The following is a 27,517-nucleotide window of genomic DNA, read 5'->3' on the forward strand; positions in this document are numbered from 1 at the left end:
AGAAAGTGCGGAATGTTTTTCAGTACCCGATCAATATTTACAAAAGCTTTCCATAAATTTTATACCACGAAGACGTTAGAACGACTTGTAAATTACTAAAATTTTCCCTAAGCGACATATTGAACAATTTTCTAAATTGTTGAAATGAAAATCATCTCAAATACAGCGACAGAAAAAATTCATTTGTCACCCCCCTGACTGTTTTCAATATCCCATCCGCGGATCACCTATTTTCCATGGAAACTGAGGTCGGCGCTCGCAGATGAAATGAAGGGGGACCCTCGGATATCCGCGCCCTGGTCCACAAGAAGTGAGGCCGCGCTCAGTAAGTCTCAGAGCCGCTGGTAAGCCGGAGGGATAGACTGTTGCTCCCAGTGGTAACAACAATTTCCCGAGAACATTATCATTTATTGAAACAATCCATAAAGTTCTGAAGAATACGCGACCCTCCCACCGCCGGGAGATGTCGATGGGAGTGCCCTTTTTATTCGGAGTTGAGTGAAATCTATTCACCAGCAAAAATTTCAAATTTATCACAGCTAAATATTAACAATGACGTTAACTACCATTGGAGTTGTCATCGTCATTGGTTTAACTCTGACTTGTGGAGTTCGTGGACAGGATGACGATTCACTGACGGCCAGTTTCTTCTCAGGTAACTATTTGCAATTATTTATTCCAGAGTTTTTATTCCAAAAGAAGCATCTGATCTTCAATATGCGGAGATGAGTGAAGACGTGATTTGAATTTTTTTGAGAGGAGGAGTTCATTGACTCCGTGAAGCTGATGCCCTCGGCGATCGGAATTTTTTGAGATCGTAATTAATGCAGGTATCTTCATCCTGGTGCTCGAGTTTTCGTTAAAAAATTCTGGGACTTTTTTTTACCAACAAATTTCGTCCGCCCAATTCTCCCCCACCAATCAGTCCCTTTCTCCTTTCGATTGTTAGGAAAAAATATTATATTACATAAAAATAAAATCGATCTCTTGAACAATTGTACTGCAGACCTCTTCGACTCCCTGACCAACACTGCGGACACCCCAGACTGTCCCGGGACGTGTATCGATGATCATAAAACATTGACATGTGACGAGGTCCTCGAGGACTTCTACTGCCCGACGGCGAGCATGCGATGCTGTGTCCATGGACCACTGAACAGCACCGAGACGTCGTCGGAGAACGACATCAAGGACTCGACGCCCACGAGCACCGAGAAGCCCATTACCCCGAGCTATCCAGCTATCATGAACCTCTCCACCACCACCACCATCGCCACAACTACCACGAGCCCAAGTGCAACGTCAACTGCTGTTACCACCGTAAGAATTACCCCATTGCACAGAAAATATGTTACATGATGCCAGATAATTGTCTGAATTTTCTTGTGACATTTCATTTTTTATTCAGGCGATGCTGAGGGAGTCTGAGGAGCCATCGAGTGAGTACAATCCATCAAATTATTAATATGTAGAATCGTTCTCTAGAGCCAGGAGAAGACAAATGTGGTTGAACTGTGGTTCATCGGAGATGTGTCTAAAAATTCAATCGAAGAATCGATTAAATTTTTCTTCTTCACCCAGGTCTCTATCTAAATAAGATGTCATAATCAATGACTGACTCATTCCCAAACTCTCATCTCATCATCCTTTAATTTTTACATCGATCGTTGAAGGGCCTCAACCGACGAAAGATCAAGTCCCAGATAAGTCGAAAGGGACCGCTGCGACAACTCACCGACCGGAGCCTCCGCCCCAAAAACCGTGTAGGGGAGAATGCACCAGTGGGTTCTTCGTTTTATTCTGCGATAATATCGATGATGAGACTGATTGCCCCGATGGGGGATCTTGCTGTATCAGCGATCCGCCGATTGATAACGAGGTGAACACATGATAATCCGGGACGACGTCGTTTCTCTCTTGAAGAGGCGGTTTTTTCCGACATCAATTCGCACTGAACCCATTTCAATATTTAATTAATTAACTAATAAAAATTGAAATTATTTGGCAGGTACCAATCACAACGAGCCCTCCTCCAACAACAGAATCATCAAAAGGAGATCTGTTGGCACCAACTACGATAACCCCTCCTCCAATGGCAGAGTTATCGAAAGATTTACCCCCTTGCATCGGCGTTTGCACCGAGCCCCTATTTGCCATATTTTGTGAGAAACCAAGTGCCATAATTTATCACACTTCAACCTGTGAAGATGGATTCATCTGCTGCAAGGCCAGTGATTCCTCATCACTTCAGAGTCAATCTCTCTTCTACAGACGCTTGCACCACCGAATAAGGGCGGCGAAAGTTAACGTCCCCCTGATGCTCGGTTCTTATGCCGGTGAGGGTGATTATTCTGTTTCTCCAACTTGCAGCGTAGCTCCCTGGCTACTTGAGTGCAAGAGGAGGAATTAAAATCCATATATTTGGTCTTGAAATGACGATGGAAGGCTTGATTGTATCAGGTTGTCATTAAATAAAGGTAGATGATGTGTCTGCAATGATTCAATAACCGAGTGATTTTAAAATCCAAACAGTTGTTAAAAAATTTTCAATCGCATTCTGTCCCTGGATTATATTTTTCTCCTCCAAATGTGTCAGGTATGTAATCGTTAGGATTGCGCGGGGTACAAGGTGAGCTCCTCTGAAATTCAATGTTCATCATCTCCACGAGAAGGTGAAAACAATTAAAACAATGAGAACAGTATTTGAGGAGAACTCGTGAGTGCGCGGTTTCTCCCTCACTTCAGTACGGTATTTCTCGTGGTATTTCCAATTCAGGATACCGGGCGTACCGCTACTTCGATTCACGCATATATTATATCAGCGGGTATGCTCATTCTCAAAAACTCATTTCTTTTCATTCCTGTTATGTTACAACTTCAACTCGACTGCGTCGTATTTCGAAAAGTATTACGTAAGCATAGGTAAGTGGGAAAAATGAAAAACTTTTTTTTTCCATAAAATTTTTTTACTGATTTCACTCTTGTGTTTTCCGGTCAGGTATCGTGTCAGCAATGAAAACAACTTGCACTTTGCTAACAAATTACCAATATGTTTCCGGTTTTTGAATCTTTAGAAATTTAAATTTTTCTTAAATTTCAAAAAATCAATTTAAGAGAAATAGTGTTATCTCGGAAAATCTGAATAATCCAACTGTAATTGGTGCCAATAAAGAGAACTTATTGACCACAATTTCCGCGGAAATTGTGAAAGAAATTTGACAAGAAAAATTACGTGAAAGTTAAGAAAAAAAAAAACAAAAAAATTACGCCGACTATTGTTCTGCCCTAAAGCCCGGATGAGGAAGTATTCCCACAAATTTCTGCCAACAGTTTGAATGCTATTGTCACCACCGTTACTGTTTTCAATACCCCATCCGTGGACCACCTATTTTCCATCGCGACTAAGGTCGACGCGCTCGCAGATGAAATGAAGGGGAGACCCCCGGATGTCCGCGCCCTGACCCACAAGAAGTGAGGCCGCGCTCAGTAAGACTCAGAGCCGCTGGTAAGCCGGAGGGATAGACTGTTGCTCCCAGTGGTAACAACAATTACACGAGAACATTGTCATTTATTGAAATAATCCATAAAGTTTTGAAGAACAGGAGACCCTCCCGCCGGAGGGAGATGTCGATGCGAGTGCCCTTTTTATTCGGAGTTGAGTGATACATGTTCACCGGTGGAATATTCAAATTAATCACAATAAAGCTGTTGGGTTATCGAGTTTATTATTAACAATGACGTTAAAGACTATTGGAGTTGTCATCTTCGTTGGTTTTATTCTGACTTGTGGAGTTCGTGGACAGGATGATGATTCCCTGGCGGGCAGTTTCTTATCAGGTAAATTATTATCAATCAGTCATTTACTTGTGAATGTTCATCCCCCCAATTCTTGTAATACATTCCATCATTTCCGGATCCTCGTTAAATTGCGTAATTTCGTCGTCAACGCACTGGTGATTAAAAAAATTAATTTTCAACGGAAGTAATTGACTCGCAAGTTATTTCGTTAACCATCATCATCATCATCATCATCATCATCACCCGGGTGTATATCTTCTCAATAGTCCGTTTATAAACACCCGGATCTATCGAGAAATAGAAACTGAAATACTCGAGAGAATGGGACGACACGGTTTTTTATATAGGTAGTTGAGAATCAGCAAGGAAGGATGCGACTGCGTCCCACTTAGAAAACATGGATCGCGGAAGCTATGCGGATGAGGTTCTGTGATGACCGTAAGAGACCCGGTGGCATTAAAACATCATCGAATTGCCTCATTTAAATTTCACCAGCGAACCGGTAAAACGTTTTCCCCCGACTTACCGTCGAATATCTCGAAATCCGCGGGAGATATCGAAATTTTTGTCACGACCTTTTTCATAGCTCTCGATGTGCCGCGTAAAAAAGGTCGGGACAGCAATTTCGCTATCTCCCTCGGGTGCGGAGATATCGTCGAAAAACTCGGCGGGGAAGTGCAACCAGTGGAATCGGTTTGCCGCTTCGCTGATGAAGATCGAATTGTACTGGCTGTTGGAAATTAATTGGATGACCGGAGGGATCGGGATTAGAAGTAACCTGTGGTAAGTATTTTAGGATCGAGATCAGGAGGCCTCAGTGCTCGCTTCAAACGGCCACGCACCCGTTCATTATAATTACCGTTATATTTGTTTGGGGCCGTTATGCCTGGGCGAAGTGAAACCACATTGGGTCTCCGTATCGTTACACATATTGTTGTAATACATAACTGCATTCGGAGTAATTTCGATACTTGACACTACATCTTTCACTTTTATTTTTTCTCCATAACTCTCAAATTAATTTTATTTGATTTCATGAAGGGGAGACTACTAGAAGTTGTCAAATTGGCGAAGTTTCGAAATCTTCTATTAAAACCAAAATCCTTTCTCAAACAATTAAAACCTCTACACTAATTCATTTTAGCCGTCGAGATGAGCCTGTTCTTCTTCGCAAAAAAATTACAAAATGGAAAAGTAATGAAAAAATAATTACAACCGTCCGACTTTAAGTAATGAATGAAATCGCAATTATTTATTTTCGTCCACGTGTTGTGCCTGCGGAGTTCATTGACTTATTGGTCTTGACGGCCTTGAATCCATCGGAATTTTCAAAGATCCTAATTAATGCAAGCACGTCCGTTCTACCTGTCGATCTTTGAATTACTAACGAGTTTTCTGGTTCATTGGATCGCGCAGCGAGCGGGGTGGAGAATTGAAGATTGCTTCCAGGGGAACCGGGGCCCTTGTATTAGGTCTATATGACCTTCTCCAATTCCTCTTCTCCCAAAAATACGAATTTCTATCAATGAAACAACTCCATCGATTCAACCCTCACCTTGTTGAATCAATAAGTAGTTTCGTGAATATAAAAAATTGTAAAAGTTAAAAAAATTGTTAGCGCCACTGGAGTTATAGCTTTTACCCTAACGTGGGGGTTTGGATGGTTGGGTGAATGAAAATGAATGACTCTGGTTGGTGTTATTTTGAAAGAGTCGGCGGAGTCGTTACACTCATTTTACTCGTTTTACAGTGAACTTCCCGTTCGATGTAACGGCATTCCGGTGATTACGATTGACTCTATGATTACATAATCTTCGTGCCATTGACACTGGGCTCTTTATTCAAATGAGTTTGACTCCGTGAATTTCAGTTGATGGATGAAATTCCGTTTTTGCGTGTTGGGTATTTTACACACAAACAAATCTATTCAAGGGACATTATTATAAATTTTTTCCTCACCCTCTTCATCTCGGGGAGAATGCGCTGAAGTTTAACCGATTCTTGGGGCGTAATTTCAGGTCTTCTAGATACAATAGCAAACACAGCCAACAGCGAGGACTGTCCCGGGGTGTGTGTCCACGCTCTAGCGACGCTGATATGCGACGAGGTCCTCGAGGACATCCAGTGCCCGACGGCGAGCATGCGGTGCTGTGTGAATGGACCACTGAACAGCACCGAGACGTCGTCGGAGAACGACATCGAGGGCTCGACACCCACGAGCACCGAGAAGCCCATCACCGCGAGCTATCCAGCTACCACGACCCTTACCACGACCACCACCGTTGCTACAACTACCATGAGTCCGAGTACAACGTCAACGGCTGTCACTACGGTGAGGATTAATCCGTTTCACGAAAAATATTTTATGATGCCAGATAATTGTCTTCATATTTCTGTTTTTATTTTTTATTCAGGCGATGCACAGGGAGCCTGATAAGCCATCGAGTGAGTACTTCGATCAAATTATTAATATATGTAGGGATCGTTGCCCAGGGTCAGGATTGATGGCATGCGGTTCATCGGAGATGTAACTGGGTGAAATGTAAAGTGACGGACACTTTGGGCATCGATAACAATTGCAATAACACACCATTATCTCTTTAAATCTTATCAATTCTTATTAAACAAAAAACAGAGCCATAGTTCAAATTTCCTTTTCCAGTATCGAAATGCCCTCCTCCGGGGCTCTGCATAGAGGCCCGATTAACTAATTACTGCGAAGCCATCCTGGACATTGACAACCTGTGCACGAAACCCGAGCACCGATGCTGCGTCTCCAAGGACGCCTTCGGGGGCAATCCACCCCCGGGATTCTACGTGATCGATCGTTCCAAAGGAAACATCACCAAGGAAGATAAGATCGGGGAGAAGGCAGCCAGCACTGCGCGACCAACGGCTCCCAGTCCTGTACCAGCGACCACGCCGAGCACCACAACGACCACTCAGCGACCAAAACCTGTGCAGCGGACACCCTGCAAGGGGGAGTGCGTCAACGGGCTCTTCGCACTTTTCTGCGACAACATCGACAGGGAGGCTGATTGTCCCGGTGGCGAGTCCTGCTGCATCACCGAGTCGCCAATTAAAGTGGTGAGTTGATGAGGAAGTGATTCACATAATACACATTAATTTTTAGAGTTTCCAGTTGATTGATTGAAAATATAATTTTTAAAGTGGAATAACTGACTTCTATACACCCGGAGAATAATGAATGACGATTGAATATGAATTTTTAGGAACCAACAACAACCACCCCTCGCCCAACAACAAAGCCACCGCAGCCGAAACTGTCCCCTTGCCGGGGCTTCTGCATGCTGGTGATATTCGCTGCATTCTGCGAGCGACCCAACACTATTGTTTCTAAAACGTCGACCTGTCAGAGTGGATTTATCTGCTGTGACGATAGCAATTCCGTGTCACCTGTAAGTCTTCAAATTTTTTTTTCGAAAATGTGATTGTAGGGAATAATAATAACCCACGTTCCAGGTATCAAAACACCGTCCGAAACCGGCCCCAACTCGTCCCCCAGCGACCACGATCTCTTTACCTCCTGACAATCGACCTGATTGCATCAGTCAGGGTGGCTCATGCATCGTCTCGTACATATCCTTCACATGTTTCAGTAATGGACATTTAAAAAATCCTGAATATGCAGTTTTCAATTGCAAGAATGAAAATAATTACTCTGATTTCAGGAAACGCCGAGTTGACGAATCTGTTCAAGTGTAAAAAAGCTGGACAACAGTGTTGTGCACCGAAATTCCGGATACGAGGGGTTAATAATTCCAGTGACCTGAGTTCAAGTAATCGGAATGACACTATTTCAGGTGGAAATTTCAGGCCGCAAGCCACCAACTTTCCCACTTTTTGTAAGAACTTAATTTTTTTACGTTCTGTTTAATTTTTAATTTCTTCACTTAAATATTTTGTGGATTTAGCAATTGATTTAGTTCTTCATTTCAAAAGCTCATACATTTTTTCCAGACGAAACGCCCCTCACAACTACCCCACCTCCCTCCACAACCCCTCTATCAACAACAACAGACCCAACGTTCAACAAATACGTATGTGGAGTAAAGGGTACCTCCCGGGGGCCGATCCAGGCCAAGAGCCTGTGGAGGGACCCCCGAGTTGTCGGTGGAGAGGACGCCGATGCCAACGAGTGGTGTTGGCAGGTGGCCCTCATCAATTCCCTCAACCAATACCTGTGTGGAGGTGCTCTTGTGGGGACCCAGTGGATCCTCACTGCGGCTCATTGTGTCACAAAGTAAGTGGAATTAATTGAATAATTACAGACAAGAAAACTAATCAATCATGACGACAGAGAAGTATAAAATAAAAATTTCTTCAGCATCGTACGATCAGGAGACGCTATCTATGTGCGAGTAGGGGATCACGATCTGACCAGGAAGTACGGGAGTCCTGGAGCACAGACCTTGCGAGTGGCGACGACCTACATCCACCACAATCATAACAGCCAGACGCTGGATAACGATATAGCCCTTCTGAAGCTTCATGGCCAGGCAGAACTCAAGGACGGAGTCTGTCTGGTATGCCTGCCAGCCAGAGGAGTCAGTCATGCTGCTGGCAAGAGATGCACAGTCACTGGATATGGATATATGGGTGAAGGCAAGCATCACTGTTTTGAATCAATAGATTCCTGGATTATAGGCACTTACACAGATTGTTGTTATCAATTTTCTCGACTAACTCCTTTGTTTCTAGCTGGTCCCATTCCTCTGAGAGTACGAGAGGCTGAAATTCCAATAGTCAGTGATGCTGAATGCATTCGAAAGGTCAATGCAGTCACTGAGAAGCTGTTTGTTTTGCCTGCGAGCAGCTTTTGCGCTGGGGGGGAGCCTGGCAACGACGCCTGCCAGGTAAATGAGCGAAAATCATGGGAAATATGAAATTTGTGATTCTCCTATTTTCTCATGAATTTTTGGTCTCGATTTTTTCTAGGGTGATGGTGGGGGACCCCTGGTATGCCAAGACGACGGTTTCTACGAGCTGACAGGCCTTGTGTCCTGGGGCTTCGGATGTGGAAGAGTCGATGTGCCTGGTGTATACGTCAAGGTGTCAGCGTTTATCGGATGGATAAGCCAAATAATAACTGTTAATAATCTTTAGTCGGTCCCTCTATAGGTCCCAAACTGCGTCTTGACGATGATACTGTGAGATATTATTAAATTTAATGATGAACTTTGAAGTTGAGTAGAATGATACAATCGCCATTCAGACGCCCCATCCCTCGACAAATGTATCGATATTGTAATTGTTGAGTGATTTCAGTAATTGCATCATTGGTCCACTTGATTATCAAATTTATTGGGGTCATTCGTACAGTCATTTTCACCAAAATTCACGATTTTTTTTGTGTCATCAACCGCTGTTTTTTTAATGAGAAGAGACGTTTCGCGTAATTAGATGTATCATCCTTTGTACTTGTGCCTTTATCTCCTAAACAAGTGGTTTTAGAGAAAAATGTTAAGAGAAAATTTTTCTGGCGGACAAAATTTCCAGTGAAAAGTCTTGTATGTATTTTTTCCCCAAAAGTACTTCTCATTGAGATAATCCAAAATTTTTTAAATTGGAAAATTCACATCGTGATCTACTGTCCTTGAAAAATCACAAAAAATCTCATTATCCTTTCCAATCGCTTTGTAAATTAACGCATTACCTATTAAGGACCCTTCTACGTAAGCCAATAAGAAGACAATGTTTTATCATCACTTTATTCATATATTTATAGATAAATGCATCTGAATGCTGACGATAAATGTATATTTCATCCTTAAATCTAGCCTTTAGCAATTCCCTAATTACAAATTATTTCTAATAATGATCTTGTTCCTTCTTTAAGAAAAAAAACTATATATATTTATATAAAAACTATTCAAGCATTGCAGACTAATCGTACGACACAATAAAGAGACATAGCCCCTGAAAATTTCCATTCTCCTTCAAACAGAATGCAAAACGACGAAGTGACAAAATAAAAAACGACAAATGATAATTAATATGTGTTTTAATAATATAAAGGGCAATTGAACGTCAATTCACCACATACATTCACTGAAAATTGCCTCATAGAATTGAAAATATCCATCAAGTGTTGAATGCATCTCCGTTAAAACAAGAGAGAATAAAAATATAGAAATAATCACCTCAAACGTCCTGGCTCTCTACTCATTACAAGACGAGAGAATTCTCCTTGTGGGATTCTTCAGCTTCGAGATTTTCAAACTCTTAAAGTCTGATGGCTTCACGAATACATCGATGCCATTCTCCTTATTCTCCCTCTTGCAAGTGACATCAGACGAGGACCTCATCACCAGCTCCTTTGTCAGGTTCTTGGCGACCGATGATAAATCAGAAGTTGAAGCAGATTTGATGAGTCCATTGAGCTTATCAGAATCACAAACTGAAGTGTCTGAGGGCGTTGATACGGACACGAAAGAGCCATTGCCGTGGTAAGTGGCAGGGGACTCCTTAAGTGTTTCGTCCCCCTCGAGAAGTGTGCTGTCGTCGTGAGACATTTCGTGATAATTCTTGGAATCCCTGAACCGCTGGATAATTCTCTCGTGGGGAGAGGTCACGGCCAGCTGCTTGGGATAGCTGAATTCCTTCTTGGCCGGGGTAGAGCCACTGGGAACGTCCTTCCTCATATCCTCCACGATGAACTTGTCCACTTGATGTTGCGTTGTCCTCAGATACGAGGAGATTCTGCTGTTCCATGCACTCGACTGGACACTTTGATTCTCAAACTTCTTGCATATCTCTCCAGCTGTCGTCTCGATCTTCCTCCTGTGGTCCTCCATGAGCTCCTCGTGATTGACACTAATATCAGACACGAGTTTGTGGACGTCCTGGACTGAGGAGAGTACCTCCGACCTGTCAGACATCATTCTCTCCTTGATTCCAGACGTTCTCAGGGCGATTCCGTCGCTGAACTGCTTAAGCTTCTCACAGTTCTCCTCGCTATTTCTCGTCAGATCCTCGCAGAGACGTTCAGCCTGGAGTACGGAGCCCTCTGAAATCTTCCAATTGGCCTCCAGATCCCCAGACAAGTCATCTCTCATCCCCAGGAGAGTCTTAGAGACGTCTCCAGTGACAATTCCTTCGATCTCCCTCTGGCCCTTCAAGTTATTCTCCACGTGTTCACCTATATTTTTACAGAATTCCAGTCCCTCCTCTGAGACTGTCATCGTCGTATCATTGACCATCACCTCCTCCTCGTGGATCCTCTCATACTCTGCAAAACAATCCTTAAACAGATTGAAGAACTTGTGCTTTTTCCGCGAAAGACTCTCCTGTGCTGTCATTGTCTCGTGGATTCGATCCGAGTAAATGTTGATCCTGTCGTTTAATCGGTTTCTGTCTTCTAGGAGTCGATCGCACACTGTTGCTATCGTCCTTCTCATGAACTCATTCAACTCCTCGAATTTCCTACGGTTCTCCTCGTTGATTTTCCTCAGGTTGTCTGCCACCTTCGTCCTGACGAGTTCCTCAATTCTCTCCGAAAGCGTAGCCACCATTTTCTTCTGTTCTTCAATCTCCTCCGTCGCAAATTTGGAGGTGTCTTGAATGGCCGTCTCCATCCACACCTGATAATCCTCGTGATTCGTATTGACCCCACTCTCCAATTTCGCAATCATCCCCTGTTCCCCCTTCAACAGCTCCCCAGATATCAACTTAATCGAGTTTCCAATTTCCTTGGAGTTGGTGGCCGTTAGGGCGTTGATCTCGTCCTTAGCCGACAACGAGAACTGAATCAACTCCTGTGTGTAATTCGATAACTGTGTGTTAGCTTCATCAAACTGCCTCTGGATGTTTTCCCTGAACTTCTCCCCCAAGTGTTCGTTCTCTCTCTCCACTCGGTTCTTCCTCTCAATCTTCTCATGAAGTTTCACAGTATCCCTCGTCACCGTCTCCACAACATTCAGCAGCTGGGTCGCCTGAGTATGAAGTTTCTTCTCTGTCACGACGTGTTTCTCTACCAGGTGCTTCTGCTCATTTCTCTCTTGTTCAGTGATCTTTATCTGCCTCTGGGACATCTGCAGCGACATCTTCAGCTCCTCCAAGATTTTCTCTTTATTCAGCATCGTCTCCTCGAGAGCCTTGATGTGATTGATCTTCTCCTCGATCTCCTTCCCCTGAAACTCGATGGTCCCTTGGAGCTCGTTGTAGTTGTCGTGAGCCAGGTAGACACCATTACGGTCCCTGGTGGCTTGGAGATCTCTTCTGAGTCGTTCGATCTCCTCTGTGTACTCCTTGAGAAGAGCTTTCTTCGACAGCTTTTGATTGATCTCAGGCCTGTTGGTGATGTTCTTCGCTCTATGGGCGTAGTCCAGGGTCGAGAGTGTCTCCTCCAGGTTCAGGGCTGCTGGGGAGACAGTGGCTATTATGGATGTCTTGGTTCTACCTCCGAGTGACTCCTGCAGCAGACGTGTGAGCTTGGACTCTCGGTAGGGAATGTGGGGAGCTCGTTCCACTAGAGCCGTGATCACTCGCCCCAGTGTCAGCAGCGACTGATTGATGTTGCCAGCCTCTCGCGCTCGCCGATCCACTGCCCCTGAACGACCCACGTTCTCAGATCCTGCCAGATCCACCAGGTTCAACTTTCCAGTTTTTAACAGCTCCTCGCCCTCCACTGTGTTCTCTTTTATGTGCACCGTTATCGAAAAAACTGTATGCGAACGAGAGGAGTGGGCGTTCATCAGAGTTGCTGCTGTCTGACGTTTCTCAGATCCTTTTTCCAGGATCTTATAGACCTCATTCTTGTTGTGGACGGTCACCTCCTCCAGACCGTGAATTATTACTGCACCCTTTTTTGTGGTGTCTTCGTAGATTCTGGATGGATAATGAGAATATTATTTTTTCAATTTGCTCGTTTATTTATTTATAAATTCATTTTTCTTTTCTCAATTTAGGGATTGACGATATGGACATTTGGGAAGAATCACGAATATTTATTATGCTCCATTGTATCTAGAAATTTCTCCTGTATTGGAGTATTTTTACAGATCTTTTGCGAAATCATTTTTACCTGATTTTTGAGGCATCGTCGTTGGAGGACAGTAGATCGAACAGTTCCTCGTTGTACAGCTCAAGAAAGCTGACTTTAACAGTGTATTCCTGGGCTTCGAGTGTCCGCAGCTCGTCAAAGAGGTGACTGAGAGAACGTGGGATGATTCCAGCTGTTGTATCAGATTGCCAATGGAGCGTGGGGTCATTGCAGAACCCCTCCATCGTGAAGGTCTTTCCCGTGCCAGTCTGTCCATAAGCAAAGACAGTGCAGTTGTATCCCGCCAGGACCTCATCCAACAATGGACTGACAACAGCGTTATAAACATCCACCTGCTTGGAGCCAGGGCCAAAGACCCTGTCAAAACTAAATTTCTTGGTCAATTTGCTATCCTGTGGCCTCTCTCGCACCACAACGTCCTTCGAGGAGGCCACATCCACAACATTCGACGATTTTCCATGTATTTCATCCTTATTCGCCGGCCGGACTCTCACGAAAACCTGTATGTGTTGATTTTTGTCCTTCTTCCTGGAGACTTCACTCATTTTCCTATTCGTCATAAAAACCCTCTTCCAGTAATCACTTTGCACTCCACTATTGTGACATACGAAAACTTAAACACACCTTCGAGTGGCAATAGCACGATATTTGGGTTTTTGTCGTGCTGAGGATGCAGACGAGAAACTTGGGATTGACCGTTACGGTTCGTTCAGCTCAAACTGGCAGTTGACGGCTTTTCCGTTTAAATTTCGGGAACTACCAGGATTTCTCGCCAGTGGCGCTAAACGGTGCGCACGCAGCCGCCTTGTGATTGGATGGTGTGTTACCTAGTCATTTAAAAATTGTTTTTTTTTTCCATAATTATGTAGGCAATGGCAATGTAGGCAATCAAATATTTAATATATGAATAATCACATGACGAGAAGTACTGTGATAGGCATTTTATTGTATACAAGATATTTTTTAAGTGGAAAAAAAATAAACAATGAAAGGGCGCTACTACTGCCGTCTGCCAGGCACAAGCCGAACCACTCTCGTCTCTTGATTTTTTATCTACTGAACCAAAAACACCAGTCATGGCAGATTCAGCAGGAAATTGGTGTCTCATTGAGAGTGATCCGGGTGTTTTTACTGAATTAATTCGAGAATTCGGTGAGTATTTTAATCAGTTTTCCTTCAGTGATAAGAATGCTTCCTCCAAGAATTTAAAAATTCCCCGATCTCCCCTCAACTTTGTAAATATCTGGATGTAAAGTGGAGTGCAATTGACAGCTCTCAATAACATTGATATTAATTTGATATCTCCAGGTGCAACTGGAGCACAGGTCGAGGAGTTATGGAGCCTAGACGATGATCAGTTCGAAAACCTCAAGTGAGAGCCCAAAATTCAATTTGAAAAATGATTCTAATGCGTCACATAACCTCACTATTTGTTATTCATCGTTGGACATCCCACGCTTTAATGTTTATTTTATATTTCAGGCCCATTCATGGCTTGATATTTCTGTTTAAATGGGTCCAGGACGATGAACCAGCTGGGACTCTCGTGCAGGACAATAGATTGGAGAAGATTTTTTTTGCGAAACAGGTACCTAATAATTGTCACCAGTTGGTTTTTTTTATTTGACGTTTCAATTTATTTCGGTTGAAGGTTATTAACAATGCCTGCGCTACTCAAGCAATCGTCAGCGTGTTGCTCAACTGTAAGCATCCCGACGTGTCTATTGGGGGTAATCTGGAAGAATTTAAGAACTTCTGTCAGAGCTTCGATGCCACGATGAGAGGACTCGCCCTAAGTAATTCGGACATTATCAGACAGGTTCACAATTCCTTCTCGAGGTAATAAGTTTTTTATATGAATGCCTTGAAGACGACTTTTATTATCAGTTGTTTTATGTATTCAGAAGATGTTTATGTACTTGTAAATTTATCTAGACAAACACTCTTCGAGTTCGACTCGAAACAGGCCTCGAAGGACGACGATGTGTTCCACTTTGTGAGTTATATTCCAATCGATGGTCGTCTATACGAACTGGATGGGCTGAAGGAGGGTCCTATGGATTTGGGACCGTGTCCCCCTGGGGATCAGTGGGTGCAGGCCGCTCGCCCAATTATTCAGAAGCGAATGAACAAGTAATTAATTACAGCCAAATGATTCAATTTATTAATTGGGTAATGAGTTATCCGTGCCGACTCGAATGACCCACATGCATAAATGTCAACAATTGCATACACATAGTTGGCAATAACTTTTTTTGTAAAAAAAATCATTTCTCTAGATACAACGAAGGAGAAATTCACTTCAACCTCATGGCCATAGTCTCCGATCGTAAGATGCTGTACGAGAGGAAAAAATCAAAATGCACGGATCTAGTGGAAATAGCGCGTCTGCAGTCCCTCATAGAAGGGGAGAACAGTAAATCCCAGAGATACAAAATCGAGAACATCAGGAGAAAACACAACTACCTACCTCTCATCATGGAACTGCTCAAGGTACTTGCTACAGAGGGCAAACTCGTTCCCCTGTACCAGAAGGCCAAGGAGCGAGCGATTGAAAAAGAATCCAAGAAGTCAATTGTTAACTAAATTATTTAATCGCCGATTATGAAATTACGATAATAAGTTTACAATGCATTTACACACCGTCATTTTATCATCTAAGTCTTTCAAAATGTAAGGGTGTTGAAAATAAAGGATTTTTCGATGAATTCGGAATATAACTCATTCACTTTCAGTCCCAGCTTTATTAATGTTTAATAACTAAATAATGTTAAAATTCATCAAGGGGCGAAGATCAATCACACATGAAGGTAAATCAAACGCTTCTAAAACAACCATAAAATTTTTGTCGTCATAACAGGACGGAAGGGACTTATGAAACTCCATCCACAAATTCATCGATAACTTTCAGTCTCCCCGCCTCCCACCTGACCCTTGGCAAGTAACTATCCTCAACAATCTTCAAGATAGGAATTTTCTCCACATAAAGCCTCTCAATGAGCTCCCCCCAGGTCCTGCTTTTGCTGTTCTTTACAAGCCTAGGACACATCTTACTCAAGAATTGCGTAGTCAGTCCATCGAAGCATCTGTTAACCCTCCGCCAGTCAATTTCCTCACCATTAGTGATGCCCGTACCATAAAGATATTCAATCAGCATAATCTTAATCTCGTTGAAATAAATCGGCCTGGGGAAGAAGAGTTGTGCGTGTAGCTGCAGCGCCCAGAACTTTTTTAGCACAGTAAACTCGATGTTCATGATGTCCTGGAGTTTCCGCCAAACGACATTCGGAATCATGGCGTCCTTGAGGTCCCTCACATCCTCGCTGATCGTCACGTCGAGTAAATTCTTCAAAAACTTCTCCATCAGTTCGAGGGTCCAGCTGACACTGGTCCTGGGGGAATTCTTCTTCCTCTTTCTCATCAGCTGTAAATACCTCTGATAGATCGATCCATACGGCCTTCCCAGCAGCTTGGTTAACACCTCGGATTTCCTCACGGGAAGCTGGCAGGTCATGTACTTCATGATCTTCTCGTCCTCCTCCTCTGTGTACCTCTTGCACTTGACTTGCTTTCGGAAACCAAACATGATTCGGAATCTGACGTAGACAGCTCTCAGGGTCCTCGAGGGTAGTCCCTGTGCCAGGAACATGACGAACTTTCTCCTTTCGTTGGGATCCTCTATGTACATCTTCCCCTGATACCTACACTTGAAAAAGTGGGTCTGGGGAATGTCCAGGCCATGGACCTCGCAGAAGCGCTTCCAGTTCTTCTTCAGAATTTCGTTCTCCTCGGTGGAGAATCTGCCCCCCTTCAGGACGCTGTACTTCTTGAACTGGAGTCTCTCTTCAGGGGTTATGCCCCTGCGGATCGTCCCTGGTTCGATCTGGTGTTGGGGTGGTACTGAATGCTCCAACTTCACCACTATGTTCCGAAGTTTGCGGATCACGGCGTCGGAGAGAGGCTCCTCCGTGGGTTCGTCCATGATTTCCTCGAGTGATGAGTCATCTAGCTCAAGGTGTTCATTTCGGGTCGGGGTTTTGATACGCGAGGATCTTCGACGGGATTCGTATGAAGACTCTTCTCTGTCTCGTTGTTCGTTGGGTTCGAGATCTTCATTATCATGGATGGAATTGTCATAGTTATCGAAGTCTGTATGGATTTGTGGGGGTTCATCGTCCCCTAGGAGACTGCTCATCGTTTTATCATTCAGAATCTCGTTGAAAACATCAAAATTGTTGAAGAACGACACCCCCTCGATGGAGAAATCCTCCTGGCTTTTCGCAGAGTAATGAATGGCCTCGTCTTCGGCGCCTGGGCTGAGGCAAATCCCTCTGGCCTTCAGGGGGGTCACCATCAGCTTCTCATCAGACGTACAACTGCGTGGACTTACCTTCAGGGGAGTCATCTTCAAGGGGTCCCCATCAGGCTCACTTACATGCCCATCAACCTCCATGGCTTCCCCTCCCTCTGTGACCATTTCCCACATCCCCGTAGATTTCCTCCCACTAAACACATAACTCCTCCTGCTCTTGGGGATTCCAATCCTCTTTAACACCTCATCAGAACCCTGGACATCGTCGCTCTGATGCTCATTATCAACTGTCTTTCGTTTGGTTGAAGATTTGATCAACGATCTCGCTAATCTTCCACGAGGTCGTGCCCCACGTCCACCATCATCATTTTTAACAATTAGGAACCTCTCAGGATCGTTATAGTCATACAAAGACTTTCTTACCCACGGCATCAACTCGTCAACATTCGTAGCCTCTTGATTGCTGTTCACATCACAATAATTCTCAAGAATTTCAAGGACACTCTTGGACACCGGGGGAATCTCACACTCTTCTCTACTTTCCTCCATTGTCAGAGATATTTATCACAGTTGTTAAAATAATTCACTATTTTTTAAAAACAATTCTTTATCCAATGTTTACATTCCTTTTACATACCAACGTTTCTAGATGGGTTCCAATATGCAAATTATATCGCCATTTTTTTCATGCTTTAAATTTTAAAGAAAGCAAAACTTCTTCTTTCTGCTTCGATTAAGTATGGTTCTATTAAACTAATTAATTTAAAAAAAATTTTCTATCGAATTAGAAAATCAATTTCATTCACCACCATGTGCGTTTAAAGGTTAGGAAATTTTATGCACCGACATCTATCAAGAATTCTTCAACTACTTTTGTACACAAGATAATGATAATAATTTAACCCTAACAATAATAATATTGTGGATGTATTTCCGTATTATTTGGTGGATGGTGGGAAATGCCCTTGGGGTCGTGTGAATGGGAAAAATTGATTGATTGATTCGTCTGACGGTTGTCTTTCGGGGGACACGTGCTGTTCTCCACTGATTTTGTTTATTTGGAGACGAAATATTGCGGTCGTTCTTCAAGGGGGTGAAGGGAGATTTGTCGCAGAGTCACTAGCGCCACGTGTCAATAGGGACGGTTGTTGCGACTGCAAAACAGTCCTGTTGATCCGACATTTTATAAACAATCAGTGTTTATCTGGGCGATTTTGGTAGTGACAATATTGGGTAGAATTGATCTAGCAAGATGACAGATGAATCAAATGGAGAGTCGACGTTTGAGTTTGTGGACAAGAAGGACGATATCTCGGTTGGGGGTGACAACGTGAGATCTGGTAGGTGTTTTTGAGACCTGGACGTCATGGTATTTGGAGTGATATTTAAGAGATTTCCTGGGGTGTCGTTAAATGAACAAAGCAGGAGTTTCCATGTCCATTATTTTATGAACACTTGATATAGTTATTGCTAAGACCTTCATTCGTTCAATAATAATTTCATACTTAATCCTTGAAGATATGCAGTTAATATTTAGTATTTCGGCCACTACTCCAAGCCCCAATCTCTTTAGAAGTGCCTGCCCTTGAACTAAATTAACCTCAAATCCTGCATTCCTCTGACAAAAATCTCAACTACCCCTAAATGATAGGAATCTTCACTCTCTCCTCAGACTCCACCAGCAGTCTGTCGTCCTCTGCGTCCTTGCTACCCCCTGTGGGCATCTCCCCGTCAACGGGAAGTCTGTTGTCGAATATAGCACCTCCATCAGCACTTCCCAGTTTCGTGGCAAGCCCAGCCCCGGTGGTTGTCCCCCCCAGTGATCCAGCACCTACAAACGTGCCCATCGAGGCCAATGTCATCGTCCAGACGAAGCAACCCCAGCAGGGCCAGCAGGTACTCCCCTCGACGTCAGCCCCCACCGATGCGCCCGAGGGGACAACTTTCCAGGAGTCACTGCCTCAGGAACTGGGGACTGTCGGCGGGGCTCTTTTCTCCTGGGTGAAGGACACTGTTGTCAATAATTCCATGCTGAGTAAAGTCGCCGAAAAAGCCAAAAGCAGTGTCAATTCTATGATCACCACCCTGGATCCCCAGATGCGTGAGTTCATTTGTGAGTACATGATTATTCAATCAAAGGGGGTCCGTCGATGTTTCGGGTATTTTTGACTCGATGATTTTTTCCCTAAGAGATTCTGTCTGGGACATTTTATCTGGACCCATTTAATTAATTATTAATTTTCGTTTATTGAATGAGCTCTGAGAGATTTGGGGAACTCTAATGTTACGAAATTGAAACACACGTGGGTTGTAACGGATTCAGCGGCTTGTCTGGCTCGTGGGATTCTATTTTTGGGAAAAGTAGACCAACGCTTCATTCGGTCGAACGACTCATTTCACTGTCAAATATTCTGTAATCTTGAAGTCTTGATTATTTACATGATTGACTGCAAAATGCAATCACATTAGTCGTGGTCCTTATTATTGTGCAATCGCGGTGGGGGACGATATTAATAATACTCCCGAGGAAAACAGATGACAATGCTCGTGAACATTCATAAGTACGTGTGGAGTTTTCTCGACGGCTTGATTGCAGATTCTGGGGGTGATGTCGAAGTCGTCGTTGCTTCTAACAAGGAGATCAAAGTCAGCCCCGTTCGCGAGGCCTTCCAGGGAGTCTTTGGAAAAGCCACTGTCAGGTAAATCAATCGAATGATTGACAAACAAGTAATTGAATCCAATAAGACACTCAGAGACGAGGCAAATGTGGGAATACAATTTTTTTCCTCCGGACCCAGGGATCACGTCTTTGATTTTATTTTAATTTTTAACTTCTTGGATGAATAGAATGAATCGAAGTTTCAAGTCCGTCAAAATTATGAATAATTCGAGACCTTGAATTTCTCTAACATTTGAATATTCCCCCACCTCTGACGTCTTCTCATTCAAACATCCAGTGGTGTAGCTGTGGATACATCAGCAGTACCGAAGACCCCTGTGGGTTTCGACGCCGGTGTAGCAGCAGCAGAGATGAGGATAAAATACGCGAGAAACGCCCACGAAATCCCCCAGGAAGTGCCGATTGTTGGTGTGCAAAGCTTTTTGTTAGAAGTCGGACGGGACAAGTGGTACGAACTGGGCGTTATCCTTCTGGAGGACCAGAAGAATAAAGTCAATCTGCAGACGTTCACGCAGATGACGCCGGTGCCCAGCCCAATAGTCACAGCTGCCAAGGAGGCGACTCCTGGGGACTATCCACTGAGGTCTCTAGGGCTGGCTGTACATATTGGGGCTTCTATGGCCACCAATTTACAGGTGATTCAATTTTTATTGCCATTTGTTATTTAATGCTCGGTTATTTTTCATTTATTGTGATTCCTTGTCATTAAAATTCGCTATAGAAAAATGGTAGACATTTTCCTGCCCCCTGCGAGTTTTTAAACTATCTTTTATGTTCCAGGTCGGATACAACGAGTGGCATCACGCATTGACTGGTGTCTCGAGGAGAGACACTATTCTCCTAGCAGCCCAATCCCTAGCTGGTCTCTACAAAAACACGATCATGTCCGTGTAGTACTGATAAATTTTACTATGAATATTTTGTACATAAACTTGCAAGAACATTGCCGTCTCATAATTACCTATATATATATCGTAAATATCGATGAGTATCAGTGAAGTGGTAAAATGTTCGTTGAATATGTACTCATCTCGACGAGGCAGTAATTCTCTTCTCGGAATTACTTATTCAGGAGGTGAATACACTAAACAACAAAACTATAAAATCTTCACTACTTCAATGTAATCAATATTTTTCAGTTTCTATTGTTAAACTGACCTATGCTAACAAATCGAAATAATCCTTACAATAATTTTATGTTAGGAATAACAGATGTAGTATTTCATAATGAATTGCCGAATTCGATTCTGTTAAGTTGTTTCTGATTCATTTAAATAAATATCACTATTTTCATTAAATCCTTTTCATCGCCCGATTTTTCTCAATACTTTCCTTACCGAAAACCTTTTGTAAAAATTTGATAATTGGAACCTCACCTCTGTCATTTCATCGCCATAAATTCCCAAGCATTTTTAAAATATTTTTTGTTTAATTGTATGAAAGGATAGAAAGGAAAAACAAAAATCATTTTATTCATCAGTTTCTGTATTTTCATGTATATTCACTCGGCCCCGAATACACAGTGCATTATCCTTAAATTTTCATCTCATTCGTTCAGTCATTTTGAAAAAGGGAGGAAATGAAAAAAAAAAACAACCCGATTCAGGTAAAAAGAAACCAGATGAAGGAGGAGGGGCAGTAATGAGGGTATTAAAAAACCATATTGTAAAAAAATTACCGAATTTCAATATCTGAATAGCTTACAGAGTGGCTACAAAGTAATTTCTTTCCATAATTCTCCACTAGAATAATAAAGAATGTTATTTGTTAATTGATAACCGTGAAAAATGAACCATGGAAACGTAAAGCCGAACGTGGCAGCTGTCCATCGCTCGAGCGATATTCAAATTGAATTACAATATTTAAATAGGATATTTAAATAGAGTGTGAGAGTCCCAATTGGTTACAATTTGTCGAGGTATGACGCCAAGTCAGGAAGTCCGTCCTTCAATCCCTTCCTCTTTCTCGTGTCCTGTGAATTTATAAAAAAAAAATGGAATTAGATTTTTTTGCAAATTCATAATTTTATGAGGTGGGGATTAGAGAATTGGGAATGTATGTTTCCCTATTCAGACAGACCAGATCGACAGCTGGAGAGTCGAAACTTTAAAAACAAGGTGTCGTATTATTTTCCACGAATTAAAAAATGACTAGATAAAAGTATAATTCGTAGTCATCAGTTATGATCGTGGTTGGTGAAAGGCTTCTTTATCTTCAACTATTATACGATTTTTACCAATTTATCGGGAAAGAATTATTCAGCTGTAAAAATGTCGACTGAGACATCTTTCACAAAAGTTTTCAAGTACAAAAAAAAAATTACCTGAACGACTTGGAATGGCCTAGTCCCGGGTTCAGTGGGGTCTCCAGGTAGGATTTGCCAATGATCGAATACACACTGTGGGAAGGCCTGTCCTCCAGTATTGGATCGTAGATCGGCAGTGAAGCCGAACGACTCGTTGACAGGCAGATACGCCTTTACAACGAACATGGGAGTACCAGCGACCTGCTGTTCCTCAAAGACATGACCACGTCGACGATTGAGTACACCGTAGATACCTCCAACAGCGACCTCAGGGCACTGAATTTCACAGAGATAGACGGGCTCCATGAGTCTGGGGGCTGCAGTCAATAGACAAGCGTAGAGACAACGTCTTGTCGTGGGGATGATCTGTCCACCACCTCTGTGGATAGCGTCAGCGTGCAGGGTAACATCGTAAATGTTAAACCTGACACCTCTCAAGTTCTCTTCAGAGAGAACGCCCTCTTTCGTTGCCCACTGGAATCCAGCGACAACTGAGTCCTTAATTTCATTCAGATACTGAACTCCCTTTGTGCAATCAACAAGAATATTGGGTCCAGTGCCGTCAGGACCGAAGCACCAGATCTTCCTGGCCTCAGTTACGTCGTAATCGTACTTCTCCCCGAGATATCTAGCACGAACCTTGAAGTCGTCCCTGGGATTGACATCACCACTGTCAATGTCCTCAGCAAGACCATCGGGCATTGGCTGGGCCTTCATGAAAAGACGATTGTGCTTGTTCGGTGATTTTGAGAGACACATCTGATCAGACTCCTCGGAGACTGTCTCCCTGTACGATACAACTGGATCTGACTTCTTGATTGGAATGCATGCGTGATCATCCTCGAGATCCTTCAGGCAAATCTCCAAGTGGAGTTCACCAGCTCCGGCGATAATGTGCTCTCCGGACTCTTCAATTATACATTGGACCATGGGATCTGACTTGGCGAGACGCTTCAGACCTGAAGATTTACAGAATGTTTAGATGGAGTTTTAATCCAGGGCGGGGTTTGGAAGGGAGGTTTTAAGGTGTTTTCAGGTGTCAACGCTAATCATGGGAATTCATAACCCAGTGCTCGGAAATGTTTTCATCATTTTGTACCTCGTTAAAAATTTTTTCTCAAAATATGTTCAATTGACTTTTTACATTGTGATTGTGACACCATATACAAACGTTAAAAAATCAATTTTTGCTCCTTTTAATCCAATTATTGAACTCATCAATCATGTTAAATTGAGTGAACCCATACCTTCAACAAGCTTGGGCAAATCAGCTGGATTTTTCGGTTCAACAGCTACACGCACAACAGGTGACACAGAGAACTTCATGACCTTCATGTTGTGGGCATCCTTGAAAGTGGTGATCGTTCCAGTCTTCACCAGGAACTGATCAACACCGACGAGACCGCAGATGTTACCTTAAAAGATAAAAAAAAAATAATTCACCCGAAAAAAAAACCGACAAAACAATATGAGAAATAACTAACATTATTTGAATCAGTTCGTTATTGTAATGTCTATTCACTTATTAATTCAGAACAGGTCTGTGTAAAACAATCATCATGTCAACAATAATTAATTCAATCACTGAAAATATTTATGAATTTTAATTACCTGATGGTACATCCTCAATGGCTTCGACGTAACGTCCCATCATGAGAATGGTACGCTGGATGGCCTTCTCATAGAGATCCTCCTTCTTTCCAGGCACGAAGTTGGGCCCCATGATACGGGCCTTCATACCAGTGCACACTTTTCCAGAGAAAACACGACCGAAAGCATAGAAACGTCCCTTATCGGAGGTCGGTACCATTTTTGAGACATACATCATCAGTGGTGCGTTGGGATCGCAATTCTAAACAGAGAATTTAAAAGGAACATTAGAATTCATTCACTGATTTTTCGTATTTGTTGGTTAGGATCAAATAGATTCAGTTGGCCGTTCTTATCGTCCCTCATTTGATTTCAGAACAGGTCTGTGATAGAACAATCATCATTTAGATACTTTGAGAAAATTAAAATTTATCTCTAGAGCACTTCATTAAGAACAATTACCTTGATACCAAGAGCAGCCTCGTCGTCCTGGGGGCCCTCGTAGAGCATCTCCATACGGTATTTCTGGGCAGTTACTGGGGATGGAAGATGGATGGCTATCATCTGAAGTAGAGCCTCTCCAGCTGGCAGCCAGGTTCTCATCACGACCTAATTATCCCAATGAAAACGGAAAAACTCATTAGATCCGTACGGCTGGAGCCACTGATTTCATAAATAATTACCCAAGTAATGTCAGTTAAGTTCGTTGGCTCTTCAAAAAAATTTCAGAAGAGGTGTCAGAAAATTTTAGAACAATCATCACGATAGCCTGAAACGATCAAGTCAATCTACTGCAGAGACAAATTTAGTAATTACCTTGAGGAGGGCCTTTCCGTCCTTGTCCTTGTCCTCGGGCTTTAGGACGATTCCCAACTTGGAAAGGAGACTGTCAGCCTCCTCCTTCTTGTAGTTCATGATGCAGTCGAAGACCTGGGGAGCGGAAAATTAAAATTTAACAAAATGTTCGTCATGTGGGTGTTTAATATGGATTAACGGAAAATAGAAAATTGTTGTATTAATGCCGTAGCATACCACTAACGAACATAAAGATAGAGGTTCAATGGTAGCGTTTAAACATCGTTACTTTTTATCTCCTTCCAGAACGCACTGTCCACACTGTCCCGATACTCCAGCAGACTCGGAAAGTCGTGCTATTGTACTACAGCGAGACGCTAATGTGCAGGAAGGGATAAAAGTGAAATTTTGAATTTTTAGATGAGAAAAATTCTGCAAATAAATTACCTTGTAAATAGGGTCCAAGACGTACATGCAGAAAGACCTCTTGTTGTCTGCCTCCTTCTGTTTGCTCCACTTCTTGGTCTTGGGGTTGAAGAAGGACTCACCCCAGAGACGATTCATGAGCTTGACAGTGTCGATTTTGAACTTCTCAGCGTACATTTCAGAGAATTGTTTGAGTGTGAAGGCCCATCCATGAAGACCGGATCCAAAACCAACGGATCCTTTGCTGGGATCAACGCGTACTTCACCCATGGGGCCATCGTCATCGGAGTAAGTGGCGATAATGACGTTGACGTTTTCAACAATACGTTGGAATGTCTGGTAGAGATCTTCGCTGTCGAGTTGGAGCTCGAGCAGAGCACGGTCCATTTTGTTCATGAACAATACAGGCTTGATACGTTCAGCAATGGCTTGACGAAGTACAGTTTCAGTTTGGACACAGACACCTGGTGGGGGAGAAAGCCAAGAAGGAAAGAACAATTAAAAAGCTGTTGAGGAGTTCGATGGCGGAGAATTTTTTTGGTGGAAATTTCGTCAGTTGGCCGTTCTTATCGTCTCTCATTTGAGTTCAGAACAGGTCTGTGATAGAACAATCATCATGTAAAGATAAAATATTTCGTATCTTAATTTCTGAGAGTGGAATTGTCTCAGTACCGAAACGATAAAACAGGATAAGTTCATTTTGAGGTCCATCAGCCATTAAAGAATGCCCTCCAATTTAGCATTACATATTAAAAAATATCTAATTTATTATATTTTGATTAGAGAGCTCTTGAGAAGCTTTGCAAACTTTGATGTAATTTTTTTCTGAGAGACTAGTCTTATTGTAGATTTACGACGCATTTATCTCAAGAATGTAATACAAAAAAAATCCTAACCTCAAAAAAATCAGCTCGAATGAAGCGTGTGAAACTCATAACTCACCAGAGACACAATCAACAACGACAAGTGCTCCATCAGTAACTCTCAAAGCAGCAGTGACTTCACTGGAGAAGTCCACGTGCCCAGGTGAATCGATCAAATTGATCAAGAAACCTTTCTCCTCCTTGTCCCTCTGATCGGGATTGGTGATGAACACCAAATCCTTCTCGTCAAGCTCAAAGAACATGGAGATGGCAGTTGATTTGATGGTAATGCATCTCTCTTGCTCGTCCTTGCGCGTATCAGTGAAACGTGTTTCACCAGCTTTGGCACCAGCGATGATACCAGCCTTGGAGACAAGGGAGTCTGTCAGAGTTGACTTTCCGTGATCCACGTGAGCAATGACAGACATGTTCCTGATGTTCTTCTTCTTGTCCATCATCCCACGGATCTCGTCTACCGTGAAGTTCACCTATAAAAATGCAATTTTTCTGTGAAATAGGAGCCAGTCCCCAAATTTTCGAGTAAAAGGTGCAAATATGGCTGAATGCACATGGATAACAGCTGAAATGGGCCTATGGCCGAACCTACATCACGTCAGCACAGAAATAGTCTCCTGGATCGAGAACAATCGACAATACAATTCGGTTTAGCTTTTTATCCGAGTATAGCTGCTATAATTTCAACTTCAAAAATTTTCAATTGATTTCTTGCATCTCTGACGCGACCCCCGTGACACGTTCTACACTTGAGGCATGATTGCAAATGTTCCATATTTGTGGACCCAATCTCGTGCAATTAATTCAATATCGTATGTGACACACCTGGCAAACATATTAAACATACAAATAACGCTATATGAACTCTATAACCCCCGAAAAAATCCCGAAATACGGCATTAATTGAGGTTGCGCAATCCGAGGTAACCCCGACAATTTCCCAGCCTTTGTCTGTTAATACTTCGCGATTGTCAAAAATATACCCGTAATCCTGTGCCCCATAAATTATAAATTCTTCCTAAGAAGAATAAATATTATTATTTTACGTACCATCTTGGATGTTTTCCGATTATTCCTGTCCCGTTCGAAAATGTACGTGCGCCAACAATGGCGGACTCCCTGGGAAAGAACGGGAGTACGACAGAATCGTGTTGGCTGTCCGAGTTGTACGGACGAAAGAGGTCGCTGCTACGACTAAAGGCGATTTTCTCTAGAATCTCCGCGTGAGGTTCGTTACTAGATAGCCGACCGGTAATTACTTTTCGCAAAATAAACTAATTCCATCGTTTGTACTGGGTTTGTACCCGTTTGTACTAAGCTTAAAATGTTTTGTTAGCTTCTCGTTTATTTTTTAATAAATAATAGAAGTAGTGGCCTCTGTGCGTCACAGGCAGAAGTCCGGTAAACTCTCAGTGGGTGTGTTAGAGCAAAGATTATAGGGGAGATTGTAGCAGTGGCACATGAACTACTATGGTGAATGTGCCTGTCGGTAAGGCATTACCACGGAGAACGTGGTTAACTGGGCCGGGAGGATTTTGGCTGTAGGAGGCCCAGGAAACGATAAAATGCGAAAACCGTCAAAACAGGTTTTAGAATATTCCCGGAGCCCTAGAAAAATCGCAAGCGCCTCACGAATTTAATGGCGACGGCCAAATTGCCCTAGCTATGATATTTCTAAAGATATGGACAAAAAACGGTGCGATCCCAA

The 27,517-nt window shown here is 42.8% G+C and overlaps 7 protein-coding genes across 8 annotated transcripts; 4 read left to right on the plus strand and 3 right to left on the minus strand.

Annotated features, from left to right (window-relative positions):
- Window positions 1–3: 3 nt before the first annotated feature.
- Window positions 4–2,487, plus strand: LOC135165441 (protein masquerade-like). Its single transcript, XM_064126730.1, has 5 exons — window positions 4–655; window positions 1,007–1,320; window positions 1,409–1,439; window positions 1,674–1,879; window positions 2,009–2,487. Exons 1-5 carry the CDS (start codon window positions 553–555, stop codon window positions 2,408–2,410), a joined length of 1,056 nt encoding a protein of 351 aa, XP_063982800.1. The 5' UTR covers window positions 4–552; the 3' UTR covers window positions 2,411–2,487.
- A 190-nt stretch (window positions 2,488–2,677) lies between these two features.
- LOC135165437 (protein masquerade-like) lies at window positions 2,678–9,637 on the plus strand. Its single transcript, XM_064126721.1, has 11 exons — window positions 2,678–3,837; window positions 5,817–6,130; window positions 6,213–6,243; window positions 6,461–6,885; window positions 7,032–7,217; window positions 7,282–7,417; window positions 7,491–7,664; window positions 7,780–8,062; window positions 8,147–8,424; window positions 8,521–8,675; window positions 8,758–9,637. Exons 1-11 carry the CDS (start codon window positions 3,735–3,737, stop codon window positions 8,923–8,925), a joined length of 2,253 nt encoding a protein of 750 aa, XP_063982791.1. The 5' UTR covers window positions 2,678–3,734; the 3' UTR covers window positions 8,926–9,637.
- On the minus strand, window positions 9,517–13,556 carry LOC135165436 (kinesin-like protein Klp61F). Its single transcript, XM_064126719.1, has 2 exons — window positions 12,845–13,556; window positions 9,517–12,648 (listed from the first exon to the last, which is right to left on the minus strand). The coding sequence occupies exons 1-2, from the start codon at window positions 13,381–13,383 to the stop codon at window positions 9,981–9,983; spliced, it is 3,207 nt and encodes a 1,068-aa protein (XP_063982789.1). The 5' UTR covers window positions 13,384–13,556; the 3' UTR covers window positions 9,517–9,980.
- A 287-nt stretch (window positions 13,557–13,843) lies between these two features.
- LOC135165566 (ubiquitin carboxyl-terminal hydrolase isozyme L5) lies at window positions 13,844–15,531 on the plus strand. Its single transcript, XM_064126976.1, has 6 exons — window positions 13,844–13,975; window positions 14,132–14,195; window positions 14,306–14,411; window positions 14,475–14,662; window positions 14,759–14,956; window positions 15,103–15,531. The coding sequence occupies exons 1-6, from the start codon at window positions 13,900–13,902 to the stop codon at window positions 15,407–15,409; spliced, it is 939 nt and encodes a 312-aa protein (XP_063983046.1). The 5' UTR covers window positions 13,844–13,899; the 3' UTR covers window positions 15,410–15,531.
- Window positions 15,399–18,051, minus strand: LOC135165564 (transcription termination factor 1-like). The gene has a single exon (XM_064126973.1). It carries the CDS (start codon window positions 17,682–17,684, stop codon window positions 15,696–15,698), a length of 1,989 nt encoding a protein of 662 aa, XP_063983043.1. The 5' UTR covers window positions 17,685–18,051; the 3' UTR covers window positions 15,399–15,695.
- Window positions 18,052–18,246: 195 nt separating this feature from the next.
- On the plus strand, window positions 18,247–21,441 carry LOC135165565 (protein PRRC1-like). Of its 2 annotated transcripts, none has more exons than XM_064126974.1 (5): window positions 18,247–18,475; window positions 18,808–19,248; window positions 19,732–19,834; window positions 20,093–20,450; window positions 20,596–21,441. In XM_064126974.1, the coding sequence occupies exons 1-5, from the start codon at window positions 18,388–18,390 to the stop codon at window positions 20,707–20,709; spliced, it is 1,104 nt and encodes a 367-aa protein (XP_063983044.1). In that variant the 5' UTR covers window positions 18,247–18,387; the 3' UTR covers window positions 20,710–21,441. The 2 variants fall into 2 exon arrangements, with proteins under 2 accessions (XP_063983044.1, XP_063983045.1); XM_064126975.1 differs by having other exon boundaries at window positions 18,808–19,236.
- Window positions 21,283–27,016, minus strand: LOC135165563 (translation elongation factor 2). The gene is made up of 9 exons (XM_064126971.1): window positions 26,860–27,016; window positions 25,874–26,282; window positions 24,953–25,395; window positions 24,527–24,640; window positions 24,173–24,319; window positions 23,732–23,972; window positions 23,368–23,535; window positions 22,139–23,079; window positions 21,283–21,787 (listed from the first exon to the last, which is right to left on the minus strand). The coding sequence occupies exons 1-9, from the start codon at window positions 26,860–26,862 to the stop codon at window positions 21,719–21,721; spliced, it is 2,535 nt and encodes an 844-aa protein (XP_063983041.1). The 5' UTR covers window positions 26,863–27,016; the 3' UTR covers window positions 21,283–21,718.
- Window positions 27,017–27,517: the final 501 nt, after the last annotated feature.

Source organism: Diachasmimorpha longicaudata, chromosome 8 (genome assembly GCF_034640455.1).
Source record: "Diachasmimorpha longicaudata isolate KC_UGA_2023 chromosome 8, iyDiaLong2, whole genome shotgun sequence".
NCBI classification, from domain to species: Eukaryota; Metazoa; Arthropoda; class Insecta; order Hymenoptera; family Braconidae; genus Diachasmimorpha; species Diachasmimorpha longicaudata.

What these genes read in the sequence shown, in the direction of transcription:
- LOC135165441 (XM_064126730.1), top strand. Translation starts at nt 553, where the DNA reads ATGACGTTAACTACCATTGGAGTTGTCATCGTCATTGGTTTAACTCTG. An exon ending in GGAGTCTGAGGAGCCATCGA is followed by an intron (nt 1,440 to 1,673) that starts GTGAGTACAATC and finishes CGATCGTTGAAG; the next exon opens with GGCCTCAACCGACGAAAGAT. An exon ending in ATCCGCCGATTGATAACGAG is followed by an intron (nt 1,880 to 2,008) that starts GTGAACACATGA and finishes ATTATTTGGCAG; the next exon opens with GTACCAATCACAACGAGCCC.
- LOC135165437 (XM_064126721.1), top strand. Translation starts at nt 3,735, where the DNA reads ATGACGTTAAAGACTATTGGAGTTGTCATCTTCGTTGGTTTTATTCTG. An exon ending in CGTCAACGGCTGTCACTACG is followed by an intron (nt 6,131 to 6,212) that starts GTGAGGATTAAT and finishes TTTTTTATTCAG; the next exon opens with GCGATGCACAGGGAGCCTGA. An exon ending in CATATCCTTCACATGTTTCA is followed by an intron (nt 7,418 to 7,490) that starts GTAATGGACATT and finishes CTCTGATTTCAG; the next exon opens with GAAACGCCGAGTTGACGAAT.
- LOC135165436 (XM_064126719.1), bottom strand. Translation starts at nt 13,383, where the DNA reads ATGACGAATAGGAAAATGAGTGAAGTCTCCAGGAAGAAGGACAAAAAT. An exon ending in GACGATGCCTCAAAAATCAG is followed by an intron (nt 12,649 to 12,844) that starts GTAAAAATGATT and finishes TTATCCATCCAG; the next exon opens with AATCTACGAAGACACCACAA.
- LOC135165566 (XM_064126976.1), top strand. Translation starts at nt 13,900, where the DNA reads ATGGCAGATTCAGCAGGAAATTGGTGTCTCATTGAGAGTGATCCGGGT. An exon ending in GATCAGTTCGAAAACCTCAA is followed by an intron (nt 14,196 to 14,305) that starts GTGAGAGCCCAA and finishes TTTATATTTCAG; the next exon opens with GCCCATTCATGGCTTGATAT. An exon ending in AGATTTTTTTTGCGAAACAG is followed by an intron (nt 14,412 to 14,474) that starts GTACCTAATAAT and finishes TTTCGGTTGAAG; the next exon opens with GTTATTAACAATGCCTGCGC.
- LOC135165564 (XM_064126973.1), bottom strand. Translation starts at nt 17,684, where the DNA reads ATGGAGGAAAGTAGAGAAGAGTGTGAGATTCCCCCGGTGTCCAAGAGT.
- LOC135165565 (XM_064126974.1), top strand. Translation starts at nt 18,388, where the DNA reads ATGACAGATGAATCAAATGGAGAGTCGACGTTTGAGTTTGTGGACAAG. An exon ending in CCAGATGCGTGAGTTCATTT is followed by an intron (nt 19,249 to 19,731) that starts GTGAGTACATGA and finishes GCTTGATTGCAG; the next exon opens with ATTCTGGGGGTGATGTCGAA. An exon ending in CTATGGCCACCAATTTACAG is followed by an intron (nt 20,451 to 20,595) that starts GTGATTCAATTT and finishes TTTATGTTCCAG; the next exon opens with GTCGGATACAACGAGTGGCA.
- LOC135165563 (XM_064126971.1), bottom strand. An exon ending in ACGGAAAGGCCCTCCTCAAG is followed by an intron (nt 24,320 to 24,526) that starts GTAATTACTAAA and finishes TGGGATAATTAG; the next exon opens with GTCGTGATGAGAACCTGGCT. An exon ending in GGCCATTCCAAGTCGTTCAG is followed by an intron (nt 21,788 to 22,138) that starts GTAATTTTTTTT and finishes ATAAATTCACAG; the next exon opens with GACACGAGAAAGAGGAAGGG.